The sequence below is a fragment of the Rhinatrema bivittatum genome, chromosome 17, assembly GCF_901001135.1.
Source record: "Rhinatrema bivittatum chromosome 17, aRhiBiv1.1, whole genome shotgun sequence".
In the NCBI taxonomy this organism is placed as follows: domain Eukaryota; kingdom Metazoa; phylum Chordata; class Amphibia; order Gymnophiona; family Rhinatrematidae; genus Rhinatrema; species Rhinatrema bivittatum.
In genome coordinates, this window is record NC_042631.1 from 42193897 (window position 1) to 42219674 (window position 25778).

At 43.9% G+C, this 25778-nt stretch overlaps 1 protein-coding gene across 1 annotated transcript in view; it reads left to right on the top strand.

Moving 5' to 3' along the window:
- The window catches only part of AP2A2 (adaptor related protein complex 2 subunit alpha 2), a 373009-nt gene that overhangs the window by 193084 nt on the left and 154147 nt on the right, over positions 1 to 25778 (top strand). Inside the window, 2 exon segments of the mRNA XM_029582982.1 lie at positions 3452 to 3553; positions 9599 to 9707. Coding sequence (XP_029438842.1) covers positions 3452 to 3553; positions 9599 to 9707 — 211 coding nt within the window.

Below are 25778 nucleotides of genomic sequence, written 5' to 3' on the forward strand. Positions count from 1 at the left end.
TGAAAGCTGCCTGAAGTGTCTTCTTTGCCTCCATATTCAACAGGTCCCCCTTCGGTCTTATTTGAAAGCTACAGGCAGTGCCGAAAAATAAAATAACAAAACGTTACCAGCCCAACACCGTGGGGTGGCGGGCAGGTTTCGTGAGGACTAACATCCTGCTGTCCTGTGAGAACACCTGTTACAGGTAAGCAACATTTGCTTTCTCACAGGACAAGCAGGATGGTAGTCCTCACATATGGGTGAGTACCGAGCTGAGGATGTCCAAACTTGCACCAAATGTACCCAAAAGGCGTGCAACAGGCACAACTGGGGTGAAATTTGGTAGAGGGCATCCTGAACCCCACCGGGCAGGCGGAAGGGTGTTGGTACGTCACGTTGTAAAGAGGTTACGAAGGACAGATTGGCCGAAGATGGAATCTTGTCTTCCGGCTTTGTCCAAGCAATAGTGGGCTGCAAAGGTGTGGAGAGAACTCCAGATAGCCCTGCAAATGTCAGGAAGCGGCACCGATCGTAGGTATGCTACTGAAGTCACCATGGCCCTCTCAGAGTGTGCTTTAGCACGGTCCTGGAATGGAATGCCCGCTTGCTGGTAGAAAGATATGCCGTCCGCCAACCAGGAGGAGAGAGTCTGTTTACCCACAGGCTTCCCTAACTTGTTAGGGTGGAAAGAGACTTAACAATTTAGCACTTTCCCTGTGAACAGCTGTACGGTCTAGGTAAAACGCTAGAGCCCGCTTACAGTCAAGAGTATGCAGAGCCTGTTCTCCTGGGTTGGCATGGGGCCTGGGAAAAAAGGTAGGTAGTAGGATGGATTGATTGAGATGAAAGTCCGAAACTACCTTAGGTAAGAATTTCGGGTGAGTGCAGAGTACCGCCCGGCCCTGCAGAAGTTTAGTGTAAGGTGGATAGGTAACTAGAGCCTGCAATACACTAACTCTGCGAGCTGAACTGATTGCCAAAAGGAAAATCACTTTCCATGTGAGATATCGAAGTTTACAAGAGTGAAGAGGCTCAAATGGTGGTTTCATGAGCCGACCCAGAACAAGATTAAGGTCCCAAGAAGGGGCTGGAGGACGTAGTGGAGGCTTGATATGGAGCAAGCCTTTCAAAAAGTGTGTCACAAGGGGTTGTACTGATATAGGGACATCCCTGACACCTTTATGGAAGGCGGCTACCGCACTGACATGCATTCTGATGGAAGTTTTTAGACCTGACTCTAAGTGTCAGAGAGAGTCTAAAAACAGGACAGGTAAAAAGGGGTCAAGGGACTGAAAAGAGCACTATGACTTAAACCTGTTCCATTTGTAAGAGTAAGCTTTTCTCGTGGAAGGCTTCCGTGAAGCAATCAAGACACGGGAAACTGGTTCAGAAAGGTTAAGTAGTTGGATTAACCTTTCAACATCTATGCCGTCAGGGATAAGGCATGAAGATTGGGATGGCGTAGGCTCCCGACGTTCTGAGTGATCAGAAGCGGGTCCTTTCCCAAGGGAATGTGCCTGCAGATGGAGAGATCCTGAAGTATTGGAAACCACACTTGGCGTGGCCAGTGAGGTGCTATCAGGATCATGGTTCCCTTGTCCTGACGTAACTTCACGAGAGTCTTCGAGAGAAGAGGAAGTGGAGGGAATGCGTAGAGCAGACCGGTTGCCCATGAGAGGGAGAATGCGTCTCTGGGTTGAAAGAGTTTGCTGCGAATGAGAGAGCAGTAGTTCTCCACTTTGTGGTTTTGTGGGGACGCAAAGAGGTCTATCTGAGGATATCCCCATTGTTGAAAAATGGAGTTTCCTACAGAGGGGTTGAGAGACCACTCATGCGTTTGAAAGACGTTACTCAGCTTGTCTGCCAGGCAGACTCTATGGGGGTCTGTGATAGACATGGTGCGGGTAGAGTGCGGGCACTGACGAAACCTCGACGCCATGGAAAAAAATCGAGCCGCGGTACGGTTGACGGCCAGTAGGCCGCGAGGGCCAAACTCGACGGTAATCGGAAAATGGGTAAAAACTTACCGGAGTACCGCAGACTGAGAAGTTAGAGGAGAGACCCCTGTGGGGCAATTTAACTTTTAATAATTCTGTGAGGAAAATTCCTGTCGGGAATCTCTTCAGAGCTCCTTTACCGTGAGGCTACTGCTGCGCAGAAAAAAGAAGACTGAAGGGGGGACCCCTGCTGGCTGCAGGGTTAGTGCCATGCTGGGCATGCCCAGTAGGGGCCAGTCAAAGTTCTGGAAACTTTGACAGAAGTTTTCCATGATTGGGCTCCATCCTGTGATGTCACCCATATGTGAGGACTAACATCCTGCTGTCCTGTGAACACCTGTTACAGGTAAGCAACATTTGCTATCCGGGCAATGGCTACTTTAGTAGCTTTTCAGCATACAAGTTTCAAATCAAGGTATTTGTAAAGCAGCGATGTGATCTTCAGTGCGCACGTTCACTAATCGTTATTGCGTGGACCATGTTTCTCGTAAGCTTTACAGAATGTATTTAAATAAGAGCTTCCACTTCCCTCCTTCCACATTAAATTATACAAGGTTGCTCTGGTTCATGGCTACCAAAATTTATCACAGCAACCCTCAACTTGAGTCCCCACTTTTGCTGCTGATTTTCTACCTGCTTGTTCACAGAGAAAACAAAGTTACATGTGTTCTCCAAGGACAGCAGGACAAATCAGCTGCACAATCCCAACTTTCTCCCCTTAAGTGAAAATTTAGCTAGTAAGAGACTGAGGAGATACCAGTCCAGACCCTCCAATCCTTAGGCCAGTTCCTGTTAGATGTCCCTCCTCCAAGAGCCACTCGACTGGCCTCCACATGCAAGCATTCATTTTCTGTATATGGTCCTACTCTAACCCAACTTATCACAGAATCATGTCAATATTACCACCCTTTTTTCCTCTCCTGTTATTTTTTTCTCCTCGCAGCCAATTTGTATATGCCATTTGCTCCGATCAGTGTAATTTTGTATCACAGATATAATTTTTTTTCATTTGTTTTTAAGACTATTTTTATTGTATTCCCCGGCCCTGAACTTTGGAGGGTTGGGTAATGCTTTTAAATAAATTAGGCAATAGCGTGGAAACTCCTGTGCATGCTTAGAAACTTTTTTTTCTGTACTCTTAGCTATGAGTGTTTTCCATCACAGCACTGTTGGATGACATTGCCCACTTGTGCGACTAATTTGTCCTGCTGTCCACAGAGAATACCTGTTGCTATCTCCAGCGTATACTGCAAAAGCTGTAGTCTAGACTGAAAAAAAACAAAAACTTAATGGCAATTGTGTGCTGCTCAGATTTTTCTGTTCCAGTTATAAACTCCTTTAACTTTTTTCCTGAAAACAAAAAATCAATAGAATTATACTTTATTGGAAGGAAAATGTTAATTTTGATTATCCTTGTCTGTGAATATGTACAGTGATACTAGAAACACTATTTATATGCCTGTTTGCTCTTCTAGGGTGTGGTAACTGCTGCTACAAGCCTCATCACCACTTTGGCACAGAAGAACCCAGAGGAGTTCAAAACATCTGTGTCCTTGGCTGTGTCCAGACTGAGCAGGGTAGGGCACCATCATCCTGTAATTTAGCAGCACTGAAAAAGCATGAGGCACTACATAAAACAAAACAAAAAAATAGATTACTCTGAACTTACAGTTCAAATAAGATATTCATGCAAGGCACTTGACAGCAAGCTCTAGTAAAATATTAAACTGAGATGAACAATCAGTACACCCTAGAATGTCCACTGCATGCATTATTCCACATGTCCACGGGTGGGGTGGGGGGTCCCTGTAGTCTTTTTCCACGGAGCTGTGTTGTCATAGTTGGAGTCTCACTTCAGTGGGAATTTTGCATTTTCTATTTTTGTATTTTCTCTCTGCTGTTCGCTTGGTCCCACGGTCTTCCTGACAGTTTCCCTAGGTAGGTTTTTTTGAGCATTTCTTTTTCCTTTCACAGTCTTCCCTTCTGGGCGGTGCTGTTGGTGCCCACCTGCAATTGACTATCTGCTGCCATCAAGATCAATTTTACATTCCTTTTGTTTTGTGATGCCATGTTGTGCCCAATGGAAGAGGACTATGTCTATCATGGATCCCTGTGATAAATGTGTCCTCTACTTGGGGGCACCACATGATGTCCAGGGTTGCTACAAGTGTGCAAAAATGACCCCCAAAAGACTCTGGTCCTACTTGGATTTGATGGTATCTGTTCGGGTCGTTAGAAGCATTGACGTTGAAGTACTATGGAGCTGCACTGATAGATGTGGGGTCATCGGCATGGGGTGTGAGGGGTGCTATTGGTTCCCTCTGTGTCTGTAGCTGGCAGGGAATCCAGAGACATGCCATTGCCTGGTTTTTCCCAGTCGAAGAAGGCCTTGGTTCTTCTTCGACCAAGGTACAGGGAACACCTATGCTGATCACTAAGGGAAGCAGAAGAAGCGTCGATATCGTTCAACTAGATGTGTGGTGCCAAGCAAAGGATGGTCTGGCACATGTCAAAGCCCCCAAAGTGACCCCATGGTGAGGAGAGCACATCCTCAGAATCCCAGATGTTTGCCACAGTCTCTACCACCCTGGTGTCAGCCACCAATCCTCTTCTTGGTTCTGAAGAAAATGCGGTCACGCCTGCTTTCCAGTTGGGGTAGGTGTCTTCGATCTTTGAGGAGGAATTAGAGAGACGTGTGCAACTGGCTGTGATAAAGATGCTACAGAGTCTGTGTTGAAGCATCAGTGGCCCCAAGTGCGGCTCTCAAGCCACTGCTCAACTTCCTACATGTGCTTTACTGATATCGGCATCTGTGTCTGTGCCCATTACCTTGCCAAGGCTCGGAGGGGCATCAGATGCAGTGATGGCCGACCCGATGGATATCCCAGTCTCCACGGGAGAGGAAGCCCCCATGAGGGAACAGGGGTTCTCTGGGCCATGCCCCACTGGCCAGCCACCCTATTCATCAACCTGCTTGCCAGGTACAGAATGCCCAGAGATCCCTCCTCTGTCGGTCACATTGGGTTGGCATCCTCATATTCCTGGGGTTTCAGGGACTCTGATGATCATTCAAACATTAGAGCATTGGTAGGACTCCCTTCCAATTCCTCACCTCCCCCAACCAAAAGGAAGTCTGCCTGCCTAAGGGACCTTGTGCATTGATGGTGGAAGCCATCCCCTTTACAGACAGAGGAAGAATCCAGACACAAAATACTGGATATCCTCCAGTACATGGAGCCTCCTAAGGAGATTGTGGCAATCCTAGTGAACGAGGTTCTTCAGGAATTGCTGTTTAGGATGTGGGAGAACTCCCTCTTAGTGGCTTCTATAAACAAGAAGTTGGACACAGTTTATCTCATCCAAAAGGATCCCAGATTTGACAAGTGCCAGCTACCCACACCAATCTGCGGTGGTCAAATCCACTCTCAAGAAGGCGAAGTGCTCCAAGACCCACTCCTTGGTGCCCTCGGACCATGGATACTCGTGGGAGAGGGCACAATGCTTAATGTCTGCACAGTGGCCTACCTGCTGTTCATGAGCCAGTGTATATATGAGACATTCTGAAGCAGGTGCAGGAGGTAGCAGAACAGCTTCCTCAGAAGCAGCAAAACTCCCTCCAGTCTCTAGTGACCAAGGCTCTGGTGTGTGAAATAGATGGGGTCTGGTCAACCTATGATATTTTGAAGCAGTATCAAAAATTTCTGCTGTTGGGATAGGAGTGTGTAGTTTCACTGATATGCCATGCACTGGAGAGAACCTCTTCGGAGACCATGTTAATGATGCGGTGACACATACTTGATCAGTGTGTGATGTTCCAGCAGCACTCCTGCTCCAGACCCACCCTCTTCTTCTAGGAGATATCCAAGATCGGGGCAGAGGAAGCACTTCCACCCAAGGAAGCACTATTCTCCGCCCCCTTGGTCCCATGCTCAGCAGGCCTCTTGCAATCATCCCTACCTTTACTCAGTGCTATGTTTCATATCTGAATTAGAATGTACATAGTGAGTCTGTATGGATTCCATATATATTTATTTATTTACAAGAATATAGAGCTTTTGAAATCTTGTTTTCTATAAACTTGAAGTTATTGCTAGTTTCAAATCTTAAGGAATGATGGCTTGCTGCATTTGCTGGATGATTTATATTTAAAATTATTTCTAGTTTAATGACATTGACAATTGAATGTAATTTAGCTTGATAAAAGTTTTGTAGAGCATGCAGTGGTAGAAGTCAATAGAAAAATGTTCCGTTGAGTGACTTATACTAGAACAAATCCTAAGACCCTGAACCAGGGGTCCCCAAACTACAGTCCACAGGCCAGATCCAGTCTTCCAAGCACACTTATCTGGCAGGCTGGATCTGGCTTCTCAGAAAGACATTGTGTTATATGGCCTGACAGAAAACATTTAAGGCCATCTGCCTGTGGTCTGCAGATCTCATAGTCCCAGTCCCATCTACCCCTTACAGCTACCACTGCTCAGATTTACCAGGAAGAAGTTGCTGCAAAACTAGCTGTTGCTTCTTTGAAGCACGTCACTGAGGAGGATCGCCAAGGCCCGGGCGTCATCAACCTCTACAGATGCTGCAAAACGCAGCGGCCAGGATCCTTACAAACACACGGCGCAAGGACCACATCACACCTATCCTAAAAATCTTACATTGGCTTCCTATTCAATATAGAATACTTTTCAAAGCTCTCACTATCATCCACAGATCGGTCTACCAACAATCCACTCTCCAACTCACCTTCCCTCTGGAACTACATACATCCTCAAGACCAATAAGAACTGCCTACAAAAGTAAGCTCAAGGCCCCTCCCAACAAATCATCAGTCCACAACTCCATTCACAAGCGAGCACTTTCGACAGCAGGTCCGCTACATTGGAATTCGCTTCCTCAAGACTTACGCCAGGAACAATGCCATTTAACCTTCAGAAAAAAACTTAAAACCTGGCTGTTCACACAAGCCTACCGTTGAAGGAATCCATTTCAACCAACTCTGTCTCCCACCCTTCAACCCACCCTTTATCCCTCCCCTCACTCCCTACCTTTTTCCCTTCCCCCCCCCCAACCTCAACCCACCTTTTTTTCCCCTCCCCCCGCTCCCCCCGCCACCTCCCATCTGACATACCAAGTATATATCTGCTGATTATAATCCATGTTTCTGTATTACTAATTTATTGTTTTGTGTTAATTTATAGTTATGTAATTTTGTTAACTTATTGTTTGATTCTTGATCTCCCATTTCTGTTATAGTTTAATTCTGTCCTATCTTCCGACATCCATGTTTTTACTCTCCCTGTTTTAATGTAACTTCTCATTTCTACTTATACGTTAATTGGTTTCCCCATGTTTTAATGTAAACCGGCACGATAAGACCTGGTCTTGAGTGTCGGTATAGTAAAAGAAGTTAAATAAATAAATAAATAAATCATAGGGTGCCCCACGTGGTCCATAGAGTTGAGGAAGCACAGTTGAATTTCCACCTTTAGGCTCCTGGATGAGTGTATGCAGTATGAATGGACTCCTTCCATCCTGTATCAGAGGGTGGATGCGCTATGCGGACCAATCTTTGCCCTCTCTTTCCCAAGCAAGAGAGCAAGCTGTGTGGCCAGTTCACTGCTTCTCCTCTGCTCCTTTCTTCTGCAGGAAAGTGGGCTGGGAGAGGTGGAAGAAAGAGAAACTGCTTTCAGGGATGCTTTTATGTAGTCTGATGTGGGGTAGACTGGGAGGAGTGGAGAGACCAACAGCTTCAAGTACCAGGATTAAGTGCATGTGGCAATCTGTGCTGTGAAGGAGAGGATTGAGAGGAGGGAAATAGCAAAAGTTCACTTGCCAGATCTTCTGCATTTTTTTTTTAATTTAATTTTTAATTCAACAAATATAAGCAAGGTATTTCCTTCAAAAAACAAAAATGGTGTATCAGAAAAATACTATCATAGATACATCATTTTTCCAAAAAGAAATTTAAGAAGCCAGAGGGGCCACAAAAAAGGGAGATTTAAAGAAACCATGTCTTCTGCATTTGATGAGACACTCCAACTGGGGCAGCCCAGACTCCCGCCCAGTGGTAGAGAGCTTCCCATTTTTCTTCTCTTTCTACTTGTGCTTTGTAGCCCTGTCTGCTTTGCTGCTCAGCTGTACAGTGCAGCCTTCTGCAAGCCATGCTGTGTAGGAGCCAATGGAGAGTTATCCTCCAAACAACTTGCTCAGAGCTGCAGGGATTCTGGAGGACCTTTCCAAACTCATGGGGGGAAAAAAGTGCTGAAGTAGAAGTTTGCAAGTAAATGTTTCCCAGGAAGCTAGTGATTTCAGTGTTGCCTCCTTGGCTGGGATTATTGCAGCCTTGAAGGACTAAACTGGGAAGGATCTTCTGACAGCAGCCTTGGCAAACCACTATTTTTTTCTGCTTCTGCCCATCTGCACACCGCTTCCTGCATCCTTCTTGCTGATGAGTCACAGCTCTACCTATGCAGATCAACTGTTCTTTGCTATTTTTACATTACCTCTTTAGTTAAGTTACGTTAAACTAATCCTTCTCTCTTAAAGATCCTGAATTTTATACTCCCTGTTTTATTGTAACTTTCTTTCTACTAGTTAAATGGTTTCTCTTGGTTCTGCTGTAAACCGGTATGATAAGACTTCATCTTGAGCATCGGTATATTAAAAGAAGTTAAATAAATAAATACCTATCTGAGCGTTAGAGAGGCTGCTGTCACGGGGAGAGGGTAGTGCTGGCTGCAATGTATGCGAGATACTCCAAAGGGGAGGATTGAGTAACAAGCCATAGGGAAGGAATTGCTTGAGAGGCCAGAGGTGAGAAGATACTTGTGGGGGGAGAAGAATTTCTCCTGGGGAGAAGAGGAAGTTGAGTTGAAAGAAAATGAATGAGGGAAAATTTTAAAAATAAAAGATTTAAAAATAGAATAAAGAGGGAGAGATGGAAGCAAAAAGATAATGGAGAACAAGCAAATACAGAGGACAAAAATCATATTGCAGACATATAGGCTGGAAAAATTGTTTTATTTTTATTTTGGCAAGGATTTCCTGCCTTTTTCTTCCTCTACTAGGTAGCTAGTCTAAGGCAAGTGGTTCCCAGAGGTAGGGAAAAATGATGGCTTTGACTTTCTTGTTTAGCCCTTTTGCCACTGGTGTAAAGCCATTTTTCTGGAATAACTGGAGGGTGGGAGCAGAAGGCATTTAATGTAAATATTCCTGTTAAAAATTGTTCCCCTATGGCAACTCCGAGAGAATATGGGAGGTAGTCTGAGTGGGAGAGCGCACACCACATTTACCTACTCTGTTCTTCCCCAAGAGGGAAGATGCAGTTAGTGAGGAGGGCGGGAGGCAGGCGGTAGGGTTCCCTAGAAATATTCTGGCCTCTGTGGAAACCCTGTCTCCTTGATTCCCTCCCCCTCCCAGTGCCCTTTTTTCAGGATTTCAAATAGCCAAAAGGGCTAGACTAAGGGGACTGCCCCAGCTCATCCAATTTCCAGAGGGAAGGAGCAATCCTACGCTTAAAAGCTTTGGGGACCCCTGCCCTGGTCTGTCCCAAAGAAAATACCTTCCTTTTAAAAAGTTTTAAAGAAGTCTCTGCTGCTTTGTATATGCATTTCTTGTAGATTGTGACATCTGCATCGACAGATCTTCAAGATTATACATACTACTTTGTGCCTGCTCCCTGGCTATCTGTGAAGCTTCTGAGACTGTTACAGTGTTATCCTCCTCCAGGTAATGCGCAAAGGACCTGGGTCCTACTTTTATGAAGGTTACATTCTCATATCTGGCATGGAAGATGGTTATTTGACTGGGCTGTGTGAGAAATACAGAATATAAGTATGTGTAGGTATGTTTTAAAGTGTGGCTCAGTTTTACTGAAGCTGAAAAATCTGGTTTGTTCACAAATGGCAAGTAAATATTGGCAGTGCTACTGGGACTTAAAATACACAGAGAAATTAAGTATTGTGCAAGAGGACTTGTTTGAATGTCTTGGCTCGTGGGTCTTCATAGCTAATTTAGTCTTGCAAATCTATGCTGGAAGCTCCATCATGGATAAAAACAGCTTTCAAAAGGTAGAGATGTGCCATTTTTGTACAGTGCAGAGTTCTCCTTACCAACAAAAATCAACAGGAAAGTAACCTGTTAACTTGCCTCAAGTCAAAAAAATAAAACTTTCATTCAAATAAAAAGTAAAACGTCCTTGAGTTAACTCCTTCCTGAACCCACAACAGACCTGTGTCCAAACCCTACATGGTTGGGGTTTGGACACAGGTCTTGACACCATTTAAGCACTTGTAATTAAATATGTAAATATGTTCATAACATTACCTCTAGGATGACAAATATACATCCAGCAAAGTACATCAAATTTCCAATTATTAAAAAAAAAAAGCTGTTCTTTAGAATATATTAGTAGCTTTGGTAATATATTTAATAGCTTATCATGAATTTTGATATCCAATAATTCTTTTAATACTTTTAAATTAATTTGAAAGTTGCACATTGTTGATAGAGTAAATATATAAAGTAATAAAGGGAAAACATCCAAACTAGGCTGCCATTTTAATACTCATTTTTTTTCTTGAATTCCCTAAACCTTGAACACTTCCTCTATCTCATCAATTCATACCCTATTCATTGGAGCACAGCTCATAAGAACATAAGATATTCCATACTGGGTCAGACCAAGGGTCTATCAAGCCCAATATCCTGTCTCGAACAGTTGCCAATCCAAGTCAAAAGTACCTGGCAAGTGCCCAAACATTAAATAGATACCATGCTACTAATGCCAGCAACAAGTAGTGGCTGTTCCCTATTGAGTGATAGTTTGTGAACTTCTCCAGGAACTTCTCCAAACCTTTTTTTAAACCCAGTTACCACATCCTCTGGCAATAAATTCCAGAGCTTAATTCCGTGAGTGCAAAAGTCACTTTTTTTTTTTTAATGTGGTACTTGATAACTTCATGGAGTGCCCCCTAGTCCTTGTATTATCTAAAAGAGTAAAAAACAGATTCATATTTACCTGTTCTAGTTCTCTCATGATTTTATAGACACTTTCATATCCCTCTTCAGCCAAACCTCTCTAAGCTGAATAGACCTAACTTATTTAGCCTTTCCTCATAAGGAACTGTTCCATGCCCTTTATCATTTTGTTTGTCCTTTTGGTTGGTGCAACAATTTTTATTTTTTTTTTAGATACCACAACCAGAATTGCACACAGTATTCAAATTGCATTCTCACCATGGAGAGATAGAGGCATTATGACATCCTCTGTTTATTTGCCATGCTCTACCTAATAATTCCTAACATTCTGTTGGCTTTTTTGACCACCACAGCACACTGAGCCGATGATTTCAATGTAATATTGTCTGATGCCCAGATCTTTTTCCTGGTTAGTAACTCCTAATATAGAACCTAACATCAAATAACTACAGCATTAGTTTTTTCCATCTATGCATCACCTTGCACTTGTCCACATTTTTCATCTGCCTAATACCCAATCTTCCAGTCTCATAAGGTCCTCCTGCAATTTAGCACAATCCACTTGTGATTTAACTATTCTGAATAATTTTATCTGCAAATTTGATCACCTCACTCATCGTACCCCTTTCCAGATCATTTATAAATATATTAAAAAGCACTGGTCCAAGAACAGATCCTTAAGGCACTCCACTGTTTACCTTTTTCCACTGTGAAAACAGACCATTTAATCCTACTCTTTCCTGTCTTTTAACCAATTTGCAATCCATAAAAGGACATTGTCTCCTATCCCATGACTTTTTAGTTTTCTTAGAAGCCTCTCATAAAGAAAGTCCTTCTGAAAATTCAAATATACTACATGTACTGATTCACTTTTATCCATATGTTTGTTCATTCCTTAAACAAAAAAAAATGTAGCAGATCTGTAAGGCAAGAATTTCCTTGGGTAAATCCATGCTGGCTGTGTCCCATTAAACCATGACTATCTACATGTTCTGTGATTTTATTCCTTATAATAGTTTCCACAATTTTTCCTGGCATTGAAGTTAGGCTCACTGGTTTATAGTTTAAGGATCATCTCTGGAGCCCTTTTTAAATATCGTGGTTACATTGATCACCTTCTAGTCTTCAGGTACAATGGATGATTACTTGTTAACAGGTCTGAAATTTCATTTTTTGTTCTTTCAGAACCCTGGAGTATATAACATCCGGTCCAGTTGATCATCTACTCTTCAGTTTGTCAATCTGGCCTACTGCATCCTCCAGGTCCACCATGATTTGGTTCAGTTCATCTGAATCATGACACTTGAAAACTCTCGAACGGGTTTCTCCCCAACATCCTCGTTAGTAAACACCGAAGCAAAGACTTCATTTAATCTTGCAATGACCTTATCTTCCCTAAGTCCTTCTTTAGATAATCTCTCAATCAACAGACTCCCTTGCAGGCTTCCTGCTTTGAATATATTAAAAAAAAAAAAAAAAAGTTTTTATGAGTTTTTGCCTCTATGGCCAACTTCTTTTCAAATTTTCTCTTAGCCTGTCTTATCAATGTTTTACATTTAACTTGCCAATGCTTATGCTTTTTCCTATTCTCTTCTGATGGCTCCTTCCAATTTTTGAAGAAGATCTTTTAGCTAAAATAGCTTTTTTCACCTCACCATTTAACCATACCAGCAGTTGTTTGGCCTTCCTTCCACATTCATTAATGCATGGAATACATCTGGACTGCTTTTAAGAAAGTATTTTTAAAAAATATCCATGCTTGTTATATACTATTAATCTTTGAGCCGTTCCTTTTTCTTTTTTTTTTCTATTTTTCTAATTTTATCAATTTCCCTTTTGAAAGTTTAGTGCTAGAGCCATGGATTTACTTATTGTCCCCTTTCCAGTCATTAATTCAGACTTGATCATTTTGATTACTATTGCCAAGTGGTCCCATGAAATCCTGCACCCCACTAAGAATTAGATCTAAAATAGCTCCCTTTCTTATTGGTTCCTAAACAAATTGCTCCATAAAGCTATCATTTATTCCATCCAGGAACTTCACCTCACTAGCATATCCTGATGTTACATTTACTCAATATTGGGATAATTGAAATCTCCCATTACTGCACTATCAATTTGGTTACATCCTTAATTTTTTTAAATATTTCATCTTCTATCTTGTCTTATTTTGGCTAGGTGGATGGTAGTATTCTCCAGTTGCTATATTCTTCATCAACACACATAGGATTGCTACCCATAAAGATTCTATTGTGCATTTAGTCTCTTGCAGGATCTTTCTCATTGGAGTCTATGCTATCCCGGACATAAAATGCGAACTTCACATCAAATTGCTGTTCCCTATCATTGTGATATTAGTACCCTGTTATAGCACTATCCCATTGGTTATCCTCCTTTGACCATGTATGAGATGCCATGCTATTCGCTACAAAGTCTTCTCTTATCTGCATTTCCAATCATTTTGAAGGATTTTGTTTTATTTCTGGTGTGTATGTATAAAACCTTTCTCTGAGAACAAGCAGGATGGCAATCCTCACAAATGGCTGATATCAGGTGGAGCCTGGCACAGAAAACTTATGTCAGATTCTAGAATGTTAACTGAGCTTCATTGAGCATGCTCTAAAGCATACATCCATGCAGGGTCCTCTGTCTCTTCTCTGTCTGCTGAGCTTTTTAGTATTTTCAAAGTTTGCACAGTTTTCTAGTGCATTTTTTCTCACAATTTTTTCGCCTCCTTCGAGGTTAACGTGGTGTGTCCCCCCCCCCAGTTCTCCGTTAGCATCCTAAATAGATTTCTCAGTGATTTTGGGTAAGTTTATTTTCATTGCCTATCCTCCAGGGCACCAGTGCACTCTGTGCCTGCCAGCCATTGACGACTGCCGCTGTTGATTTCCATCTAGTGTCCCTTTTATTTCGCAGTGACATATCCACTTCTGGTTTTAAGCAATACCCCATGTGTACGAAGACCGGGTCTGTCATGGAGTCCCATGATAGATATGTCCTTTGCTTTGGGGCATCGCAAAACATCCAGGGTTGCAGCAACCCAAAGGGATGTAAGATCCAGCTTGAAAAGATGGAGCGTCTCTTTGGTCCATAGAAGACTGATCCATCAACGTCTGCATTGAGGGACATGGAGCGTACCACTGGACACTGAGCCATTGACAACAGCAAGATCATTGGATGAGATCGTTGTCTGAGATCAGCCATTGTCTAGGTTCTCCAGGTCAAGGATGTTTAGTTCATTATCCTCTACCTCAGCACCAAGGAAGGACTGATCTGATCATCGAGGGAAGCTGAAGAAGCATTGGCATCTGTCCCTGTCAGTGTGTGGTGCAGGGCATTGGGATGGGGATTTAAATACTTCTATGATGCCCCCGAAGCGATCCCATGATGAGCCAGCCCTCCATCGATGCCAGGGATACACCACAGTCTCCATCGGTCACGCTGCCCACCACCGATCCTCCTCTCGGTTCCAAATAGGATCTGGTTACACCTTCAGGGGTCCCAGCCTGTCCTGACATTGTCTATTTTCAAGGAGGAATTGGAGACGTGCGTGCAGCTGGCTGTGAACTGGGTGATTTGAGGCCTTAGCATTGGAACACCACTGGCAGAAACGCTCTTAAAGCCTCTGCTTGAGCCCATGAATGCTTATCAGCATGTTACCGAACCAGTTCCCTGGTGTTGGTTCCCGGGTGGATCCGATTCACATCCCTAGTATCTATGCCCTTTGGGCACTGGTACTGCCACCAGCAAATCTGGTTGTCGCCCCCAGTTCTTCATAGGAGGAAGCCCCCACCCCTACCCTGGATACCAGAGATGGCATCAGGGCCCAGCCCAAAACAACCAATTGAACTGCTGTCTGGGGGCAGGGTGCCTAGGGCTCTGTCACCAGTATGACAATGGAGACGAGGGCACCTGTTACCCCCTGGGGTGATGACTCCTTGGCTTCTGATGATGCTTCGGATGGTCTCATAGAAACATAGAAGTGACGGCAGAAGAAGACCAAATGGCCCATCCAGTCTGCCCAGCAAGCTTCACACATTTTTTCTCTCATACTTATCTGTTTCTCTTAGCTCTTGGTTCTATTTCCCTTCCACCCCCACCTTTAATGTAGAGAGCAGTGATGGAGCTGCATCCAAGTGAAATATCTAGCTTGATTAGTTAGGGGTAGTAGCCGCCGCAATAAGCAAGCTACACCCATGCTTATTTGTTTTACCCAGACTGTTATACAGCCCTTATTGGTTGTTTTTCTTCTCCCCTGCCGTTGAAGCAGGGAGCTATGCTGGATATGCATGAAGTATCAGTCTTCTCCCATGCTGTTGAAGCAGAGAGCCATGCTGGATGTGCATCGAAAGTGAAGTATCAGGCACATTTGGTTTGGGGTAGTAACCGCCTTAACAAGCCAGCTACTCCCCGCTTTGTGAGTGCGAACCCTCTTTTCTCCCCTGCCGTTGAAGCAGAGAGTTCTGCTGGATGTGTGAAGTATCAGTTTTTCTTCTCCCCTGCCGTTGAATCAGAGAACTATGCTGTAAATGCATTGAAAGTGAAGTATCAGGCTTATTTGATTTGGGGTAGTAACCGCCGTAACAAGCCAGCTACTCCCCTCTTTGTGAGTGTGAATCCTTTTTTCCACATTTCCTCTTGCTGTTGAAGCTTAGAGCGATGTTGGAGTCACAGTAAGCATGTGTATGTTTATTTAATAAGGGTATTGACTCCAGGCAGTAGCCATCATTCTGGCGAGTCACCCACTCTTCATTGGCAGCCTCTTGACTTTATGGATCCACAGTGTTTATCCCACGCCCCTTTGAAGTCCTTCACAGTTCTGGTCTTCACCACATCCTCCGGAAGGGCATTCCAGGCATCCACCACCCTCTCCGTGAAGAAATACTTCCTGACATTGGTTCTGAATCTTCCTCCCTGGAGCTTCAAATCGTGACCCCTGGTTCTGCTGATTTTTTTCCTATGGAAAAGGTTTGTCGTTGTCTTTTGATCATTAACACCTTTCAAGTATCTGAAAGTCTGTATCATATCACCTCTGCTCCTCCTTTCCTCCAGGGTGTACATATTTAGATTCTTCAATCTCTCCTCGTACGTCATCCGATGAAGATCCTCCACCTTCCTGGTCGCCCTTCTCTGTACCGCCTCCATCTTGTCTTTGTCTTTTTGAAGATACGGTCTCCAGAACTGAACACACTACTCCAGGTGAGGCCTCACCAAGGACCTGTACAAGGGAATAATCACTTCCCTTTTCTTACTCTATATTCCTCTCTCTATGCAGCCCAGCATTCTTCTGGCTTTAGCTATTGCCTTGTCGCATTGTTTCGCCGACTTCAGATCATTAGACACCATCACCCCAAGGTCCCTCTCCTGCTCCGTGCACATCAGCCTTTCCCCCCCATCGAATACAGTTCATTCGGATTTCCACTCCCCATATGCATGACTTTGCACTTCTTGGCATTGAATCTCAGCTGCCATATCTTCGACCACTCTTCCAGTTTCCTTAGATCTCGTCTCATTCTCTCCACTCCTTCCGGCGTGTCCACTCTGTTGCAGATCTTAGTGTCATCCGCAAAAAGACAAACCTTACCTTCTATCCCATCCGCAATGTCGCTCACAAAGATATTGAACAGGACCGGTCCCAACACCGATCCTTGCGGTACACTACTTAAAACCGCTCTCTCTTCAGAGAAGGTTCCATTTACCATTCTCCACACAGAACCATCTCCTCCAGACAATCGAAGGAGGACCTTTCCTTCACAGTTTTTTTTTTTTTTTTTTGGGTGATGACAAAGGGCAAGTGCAAGTGGTTGCCAAGCAACTGTGCACCATCTGCAGCAAGAACACCCTTCAGTTGCTGGTGCATAAGGGTCTGGAGTGCAGAAAACACAGGGGCCGTTAAACCTACAATGTTTTTGAAACGGCATTGAGGGTCTATGCAGCGGGAATCTGCGCCTGCAGGCTTGCATGACTATGGGCCTCCAATGTCAGACTGGAGGTGCCGGAGTGTCTCGCTTACATGTCTTGTATAGGAGAGAATCTCTTCAGGGGTAACGTGAACACAGTGGCCCACATGGGAGCAGCATACAACACTCCAGTAGTTCTCCATTGCCATTCAGGATCCATCATCCTCAGCCAGGAGGCCATCGAGGTTTGGGCCCAGGAAATCCTTCTGCCCCAAGAGGTACTACCCTCCTCCACCTTGTTCCTGTCAACACTAGGGCTCTCATGGCCACTCCAGGCAACAGAGGCCCCCCCAAAGCTCCAGCTGGCAGCCTCATTCAAATCCAGGGATGGGATTTTGACTGGATCGCAAGGAATATAGCCATGTCACCCATAAGTGGAGCAATGGACCTTTCAGGGGAAAGCTTAAATACTCTGCGAATTAGTGACCCAATGTAACCTCGTACCAGTGAGTTCTTTCCATCGTTTGCAAGGGGTACAAATTAAACCTATTGGGAACACCAGTAAATTTGCCCCCCCTGAGCCTATTCTAGGGCCTGGTAGGCCCATCAGGAGGTACTAGTACTGGAGCTCTCTTCCCTCAATGGCTAGAGCAGTCAGATCAGTTTCACCAGGGCAAAGAAGATGGGAAGTTTACTTCCAGTAATTAAAAAATAAATAAATCCAGAGCCATTCTATTCCATCCTGGACCTAAGGACCTTGAACACATTTTTCAAAAGAAAAAAGTTCAACATGGTTTCCCTGGGCACCCCGATCCCCTTCCTGCAAAAAAGGGGACTGGCTGTATTCCCTGGATCTAAACAATTCTTAAACTCATATCTATATCTTCACAGGTTACAGGAAGTTATCTCAGATTTGTGATTGGAAAGCAGCACTTCCAGTATCACATTCTGCTATTTTGGCTTGCATCAGTTCTGCATATCTTTATGAAATGGCTAGCTATGGTGGCAGCATGCCTTTGCAGACTGGGATTTTACATTTTCCTGTATCTGGACGATTGGCTGGTCAAGAACTCATCTTGGACAGGGCTAATAAGTCCATGTGGTTGACCATCCAGGTGCTGGAGACACTAGGTTTCATTATCAGCTACCCCAAGTCCCATCTCAGTCAGTCACCACAATTGGACTTCATTGGAGCCTTGCTAGACATGACTCGGGCCAAGGCTTTCCTGCCCCAGCAATGGGTCATCAACATGATGTCCATCATGGTGGGGTTCAACAGAACCAGCAGGCATCAGCGTAGCACATGTTGAGGCTGTTGGGCCATATGGCCTTGACAGAATACATCACTTGCTTGGCATGTTTACACATGCAAAAGACTCAATGGACATTGAGACTGCAGTAACAAGCAACTCTGGTTCTCCACGATTGCATCTGAGACTTGCCATCTCTCCGGTACTCTGCCCTACTTGTGGGAAATTACAAAACTGGAAAGAGGGATGTTCTTCCAAAGTCCTCCCACCCAAATTGTCCTAATCATGGGATGCATCCACCCTGGGTTGGGAAGCTTATGTAGATGGACTCAGCACCCAGAGCTTATGGTTCACCCAAGAACGTCTCTGTCAAATCAATTTCCTGGAGCTCCAGGCAGTCAGGTGTACACTGTGGGCTTTTAGAAATTGACTGTCCAACAAAATTATTCTGATACAAACTGATAACCAAGTGGTAATGTGGTATGTCAATAAGCAGGAAGGTATGGGATTATATCTGCTCTGTCAGGAAGCAGCCCAGATCTGGTCGTGGGCCCTCTCCTATGGGATGGTACCCAGGGCCATGTACCTAGCCAGAATAGAGAATGTAATAGCGAACAGACTGAGTCACGCTTTCAGACCCCATGATTGATCTCTGGATTAAGGGGTCATGAATTGGATCTTCCTCCTGGAGAAGCCAAGATGTGGATCTCTTCACAGCACTTTAGAACAGGAATGTTCCTCGGTTCTGTTCTTTCTACAGGACAGGTGGAGCACCAAACTCTGATGCCTTTGCTCACCAATGGGGCTAGGGTCTCCTGTATAAGTATCCTCCAGTTGCACTGGTAGTGAAGACTCTTGAAGCTTCGTGAGGACAAAGGGACTATGATCCTCATACCCCCTCATTGGCCAAGGCATGTTTTGGTTTCCACTCCTCAGGGAGATGTCCATATGGAAACCGATCAGGCTGGAGACTTCCCAAGATCTCATCACCTAGGATTGAGGAAGGTTGCACCATTCCAACATCCATGTCCTATCACTTACAGCCTGGAAGATGTATATGGACATAGTGGATTCCAGAAAGCCTTTCACTGGAAACTTCTATGGACTGAAGTGGAGGTTTTCTGTGTAGTGTGAGCAGAAGGCACTAGATCCTTTCTTTTGCCCTCCACAAAATCTGCTTGACTATTTTCTACATCTGTCAGACCAACTCCTTTAGAGTTCACCTAAGTGCGATTGGCACATATCACCACAGTGTATATGGTACACCTATCTCTGTATAGGCTATAATTGTATATTTCATGTGGGGCCTGCCTCAGTTGAAGCCTCCTCTAAGGCCTCTCGCTGTGTCTTGGGACCTCAGCATGGTGCTACCTCAGCTGATGAAAGGTTATATTTTTGTTGGCGGTCACTTCAGCATGCAGGGTCAGTGAGCTCCTGGCCTTAATGACTTATCCACCTTACTCTTAAGTTTTTCATGACAGGGTAGTCTTGCGTACATACCCTAACTTTCTGCCTAAGGTGGTGTCTGATTTCCATCTTAACCAGTCCACTATCCTGCCAACAATCTTTCCCAGGCCCCATTCACATCAAGGCAAACAGTCCCTATACAGTTTGGACTGCCCCTATCCAAAATCTTTTAAACTTTGGGCACAGAAGAAATAAATAAATGAGATAGCATTTTGATATTTTTTTATAGTCCGACTGAAGTAATCCCATCTGGAAGCTGGTAAACTAATCTCTATGTGAAAGGTATGGAATATCTTAAATTGCATTCCTTTTTAGTCTGACATCCATTGGGATAATGTAGGCTTTAGTGAAAAATCTCTCCACATCTCCAAGAGAACTATATTTTCTCTCTTGCCTTATTCTTCTGATTGATTCTAGAACACTGTCACTTGAAGAGCCTTTTATGTAACCTGTGCCAAATAGTTAATTTCTTCTGCATGTCTTTCTGGATCTATATGAGGTGCTGATGGACCATCAAGAATTCCTTGAACTGACCAGGTATGACACCTGGGGGTTGGCAGATTCCAGTAAGTGAGAGAGAAAAATAAATAAAAGAAAAAAAGAGTGAAGATGGGAAAAGAGAGGAAAATAATGGTATTCCTTTAATATGAAATCTTCATTCTAGAAGATGTATAGAATTTCTCAGATTTCTTATAAAGAGTGTATTTGATAAAATATGCACGCCAGCAGTTTATGCATCCGGATGTTCTTACTGGTTTGTTTGAATAAAAAATTTACTTCTATTGACTTGGGGCGAGTGCCAGGTGATGTTTGTGTAGCTCAATGCATGGTATGATCAGTTTGCACAGGGATATGAATCCTTTACATTTTAGAACTAGACTATGAATTTAATAAGGGATATGAGGTTTCAGTCTCGGGTAAAATGTGTGATCGCATGCTGGAGCATAACCCTGAACCTCGACGCCCACCATCAAACTTGGTATCTAGGATAGCCAGAGGGACCTTCATTTTCAGTTTAGCTTTTATTTTTCCCAGCAATTTATTAGCATTTATTGTAACAAAAACAGGCGAAAATCAGTGGGGAAAAGTTTTTCCTTTTGACTTTTCTGCTTTGTGTTTTCTGAGGAAAAATAAAACTGAAAACCCAAGGTCTCTAGATATCTACAGTGAATATAAGATAAAATCGCATAACCTCTGCTTAGCCTAGTTACTTGGAAAGCTACGGTATGTTTGTCAAAGAAGAGAGTTGAATGCCTCTGGTCTAGGTGTTATAGCATAAAACTATAAGGCCAGAGAATTTCCTAGAATCTTATTCCCTGCAGCAGTGACTTGCATGACCTTGGGTAAATCTCTTCTGTCTCCTGTATCTCCCTACATTTCAAGCTGGAACTTGATAACATTGTTTCTTCATGTTGATCTTTTTTGGGTGCCACTGACCTTCCCCAGACATTTCTGAAGCACTGTTTTGTAACGTATGAAGGAATTTTTTTTTTTTTGGGGGGGTAAAAAGGGCACTATATTAATCCTAATTACTGTTCACAGCTTCTTTGCAAACAATGTATTCCCAGTATACCATAATGTTTAAATCCACAATTGATTTCAACATGGTGGTTTAATGCAGATCTTTTGTTTTTTCCTTTACATATTGGAAATTTCCTCAGCGTTTGAGCAGGTCAATCCCCACGAGTGGGTTATGAACCTCTGCCAGCAGATATTGGAAAGATGAGGTGTCTCTGTAGCAGCACTTGCCCCCTGAGGTGATACCGTGCGGTACCTTCAGTCTGGTAGCCTTGAGTGACATAGACCTAAATTCAAATTAGCAGTTGCAGGCCGAGAGAGGCTTGGCAGTGAAGACTTTAGTCCTCTCCCCCCCCCCCCCCCCCCCCCCCGGGTAGTCAGTATCTGTTCCTGTTCTCACCATGGAAGGCTGAGCTCAGGTAAAAGCTTTTTACTTTATATTAAAAAAAAAAAAAAGCGAAAAGTAAGAAAACCAGGAGACAGGTCTGTTTCCTCTGCGTTCAGCTGTCCTGCTCACGTCTCTGGGAAGTCCTATGAGGAGAGCATGCAGGCACGGCAGGTTGAGCAATTGTTTGACTAGGCCCCGCTCCCATGCTTCCCCCGGGGTAGTTTTGCGTGTGTTTTGCTGTAGGTTAAGGTGTGAGTCTGTTCTCATCTGTGCATCCATTGTGGGTGTTCTTCCTTCTGGATGAACATCTTGTGCGTCCAGCTTAGGTGTCAATACTGGGCATCCAGTTGGACGAGCGGCCTAGGTGTATGTGTTTGAATGCACATTTTTTTATGCGTCCACATTTTTTTGTGGCTTTTAAAATGCAAGTAGTCTTGGCGTGAGCCCTTATCGGTCTGCATGCTTACAACCATGGTGCCTACGGCAAAGAAGCCTAAGTGCCTATCTATTTGTGCTACCTGCCATATCTGGGCCATTCAGCCAAAGCTTTTTTTTTTTTAGTTTCAATATTTTTATTAATTTTTAAGGTAACAATATTACAAAGAAAAATAGACAAATCACAGTTCCAGTGAGCATTGCTTTTGCAAGCTAGACAAATATATACTATACACTATAAGCAAACTTTGAAAGCATTACCAATCAAAGTAATCAGTACCAATCAAAGTATAGTGATCATGAGACTGGCCCTTACAAAAACTGGAAATAGAAAGAAGAAAGAAAGGAAGTCAAAAGATTTAGAAAAACAAGAAAGAGATGGTCAAAAAAGAGGAAAGGTAGACAAGAACCAAAAAACCTAAGTCAGTCCTAAATTTAGGATAATGATTTTGCATACTCATCTAAAGGCTTCCACACCAAGACTCATTTGACCAGCCTGTTATATTTGATAGCCATAGCCTTCTCATATTTATAGTACACACATACTGAGTTCCACCAGAGGTGGTAAGAGAGCAGCTCACTACGCTTCCAATTAGACATAATGTTGTGGAAGGCAACATTTATTAGAAAATCCAGTAACTTCCTGTGAGAAAAGGGTAGATGGTGTGTGGGAATGGGCCCCCGCATAATAATCTGATCATAGCTCAGTGGAGAAGTGATGGGCATTATTGTAGATATAGTCTCCCAAAGTTGATACCAGAACGTATTCACCTTGGGGCAAAGAAATAACATGTTTCGTAGTGGCCTTGGGAGTATTGCAAGACCAACAATTATGCGAGGAGAGAAGACCTGCCGTATGCAATTTCCAAGGAGTCCAAGCTGCCCTATGCAAGAGAAAGTAGGAAGTTTGTGTGATACTTCGCTAAATGACTGTCTAATGATTTATTGTAACCGAACCTTTGACGGCACCTGTTAGAATGTACTATAGTACACTTTCACCTACATTAAATATGTGCCTACATGTAAACTGTTGCGATAGTATTTAACTTAGCAATGGTATAGAAAAGTTTTTAAATAAAATAAATACTAGAAGAGAGTGAAACATGAATAGAGACAAACCCATAAGTGTTTCCACACTGAGTTCTTGGGCGTAACCTCTAGGTCTTCTGCCCAAGCTAATCTCAAACGCTTCTGAGAGTCAGTGGACTGGTTTTTCATTACAAGTTTATACAAGCGAGAAGCCAGATGGCCATTATGACCGTGTTCCTTATAAAATTGTAATAAAAAAGGCTGCGTGCCTAAATGAAAGTCAGAGAATACCTTGGACATAATGTTCCGTAATTGAAACAAGTGATAGAACTGTGAGGCAGATATATTCCATTTCTCCTGCAATGTGGAAAAAGGGATAGAACTGAACCATCTATTACATCAGTTAGGTACCAAATATTTTGGGACTTCCAAGCAGACCAATTGAGAGAGTGATAACCAATGTTTGAGGAATTATGCCATAGTGGAGCCATAGAGGAGAGGTGCCAAGGACACAAGTCAAATGGGCGAAAGGAATCAAATTCTTTAAGTGCTCGGTGAAGGGACCTCAAAATGGGGTTAGAGGCATGTTGTGGTAGTAAAACCATTCCTGGAAAGCACTCAAGTGGATAGGGGGAAAGAAGGTGTGTTTCGGCCACTAGCCATCGGGGAGCATCACCTCCATACTGTTCAAAAGAATAATGATTATAGGCCTGTTGAAGGATGAATGCCAGGTGGTAGGAGTAAAAGTCAGGAAAGTTAACGTCGTCCCGTTCCTTCCCCCCCCCAATTCGATTTCCCCATCTTAAGAGTGCAATTCTGGGAGCTCAGCCAGAGCTTTCTTTAAGCCTGTGTCAGCGATGCCTGGATGCTTGGGGATTTACCTTCTGATTTTTACGGCAATAGACTATCTTCTCACTAGCTCTCAGGACGTCAGGTTCAGGCCTGGAATGTACCCATCCTTTTCCTGTGTAGAATTTTCCAGGGATTGCAGACACTTCTACAGGGCCAGTCTTTTGAATCGGCAGTACCTACTAGGGTAGTTCCATGCATTCTAAGTGCTGTTCCGCCTGTCTCCATGGCCAAGCGCAGTGTGGTCTGACAGGTGGATCATGATGGGGGTGGCTCTCCTGGTGAGGAAGAGGACATTCCCTCAGATTTGGAGCCATGAGGAACTCTATTTCAGAGAGATGAATTGCCGGGTTTGATTTCTGACCTTAAAGACCTTTGGAGTGGCTAGGCCTCACTTCTTGGGGATGCAGAAGGATGATCCTATTTTGGTCACCCTGCACAAGGCTTCTTGTTCCTTTCCCCTCCTAGATGCAATCCAGGAGTTGATTGATCTGGAATGGAGTGCGCCAGAGGCGTCTTTTAAAGGGGGACGCGTCTTGGCAGATTTATACCCCTTGTATCTGGAAGCCAGAGAGAAGTTGCGTTTCCCTAGGGTGGATGCCTTGGAGTATTCTGTCACAAAACGTGCCAGCATCCCAGTAGAGGGAGGTGCAACACTGAAGGATGCTTAGGATAGGAGGATTGAGGCTATCCTAAAGCAAGTCTTTGAGGCAGTGATAATGAACTTATAAATTGCTTCTTGTTGCACCTTGGTAGCTCGGGCTATCTTGTGTCTTTGTCAAGAATCTGGTGGTGCTGTGTCCGATCTTGGACCTGTGGTAGAACCGTAGACCACAGTCTTAGATGATGTGGGCTGTGACTTAGCATGCACAGCCACCAGAGGAGCTGCTTCAGTTATTGCAGCTGTGGCTGCACAACTGGTCCACAGATACTATTTAAAAAATCCAACCGTACCAAGCTGCCCTTCAAAGGTTCACTTTTGTTTGGCAGTGAATTGGAAAAAATGGCAAGTAAATGGGGAGAGATCCAGGTCCCTTGATTGCCAGAGGACAAGAAACCTGTTGCCCAGTCTTTTCAGGCAACTGGCTGCTCTAGAGACTACCAGCATTTTCAGCCTTATAGGAAAGGTTCTTACCAGAGGGTCCCATCCCTTCCACTGGCCTCTGTCCTTTCACCCCCGAAGACCTCAAAAGGATGTGGGTTCCAGAGGTGGAGCCCTTTGGTCTTCTCAGTGAAGGTTTGTGGGCTCACCTGTTGGTGCAGGAGATAGGTGGTTGCCTATCTCTTTATTTAAGGTGGGTCTAGATTACTTCTGATCAGTGGGTTCTCAAAGTAATTCAGGACAGGGATGCTCTAGAATTTCTTTGCATTCCTCCAGATGCCTTTATGCTCCTTCCATGCAGCTTCCCTCAAAAGAGGGAAGAAGTGTCATTAAGACGACTATTGAATCTGAAAGCGGTGATTCCCGTTCACAAATCGCAGAGAAAAATGGGTCATTGTTGCATTTATTTTATCATGCCCAAGAAGGAAGGGTTTTTTCAGCCCATACTGGATCTCAAGAGCATCAACTGACATCTATGAGTCATGCATTTCAGGATGGAAACTGTGCACTCTGTCATAATGGCTGTTGAAAAAGGGGAGTTCCTTACATCTCTGGATCTGACAGAGGCGTATCTGCATATTCCCATCTGGCAGGAACATCAGTGTTTTCTACGATTTGCTATCCTGGATCATAGTTACCAGTTTCAGGTCTTGCCTTTTGGCCTAGCCAGGGCACCCAGGACCTTTTCCAAGGTCATATGGTGGTAGCAGTGCCCTTCGCAAGGAGGCCATTCTAGTTCACACCTGTCTGGATGACTGGTTAATTCGAAGACAGTGGAAGAGTTTTCACACTTCCCTCAGCATGGTTTCCTTGCTACAGGAACTAGGCTGGGTGATGAATCTGGCCAAGAGCAATTTGTAACAGTCTCACTCTGGAGTA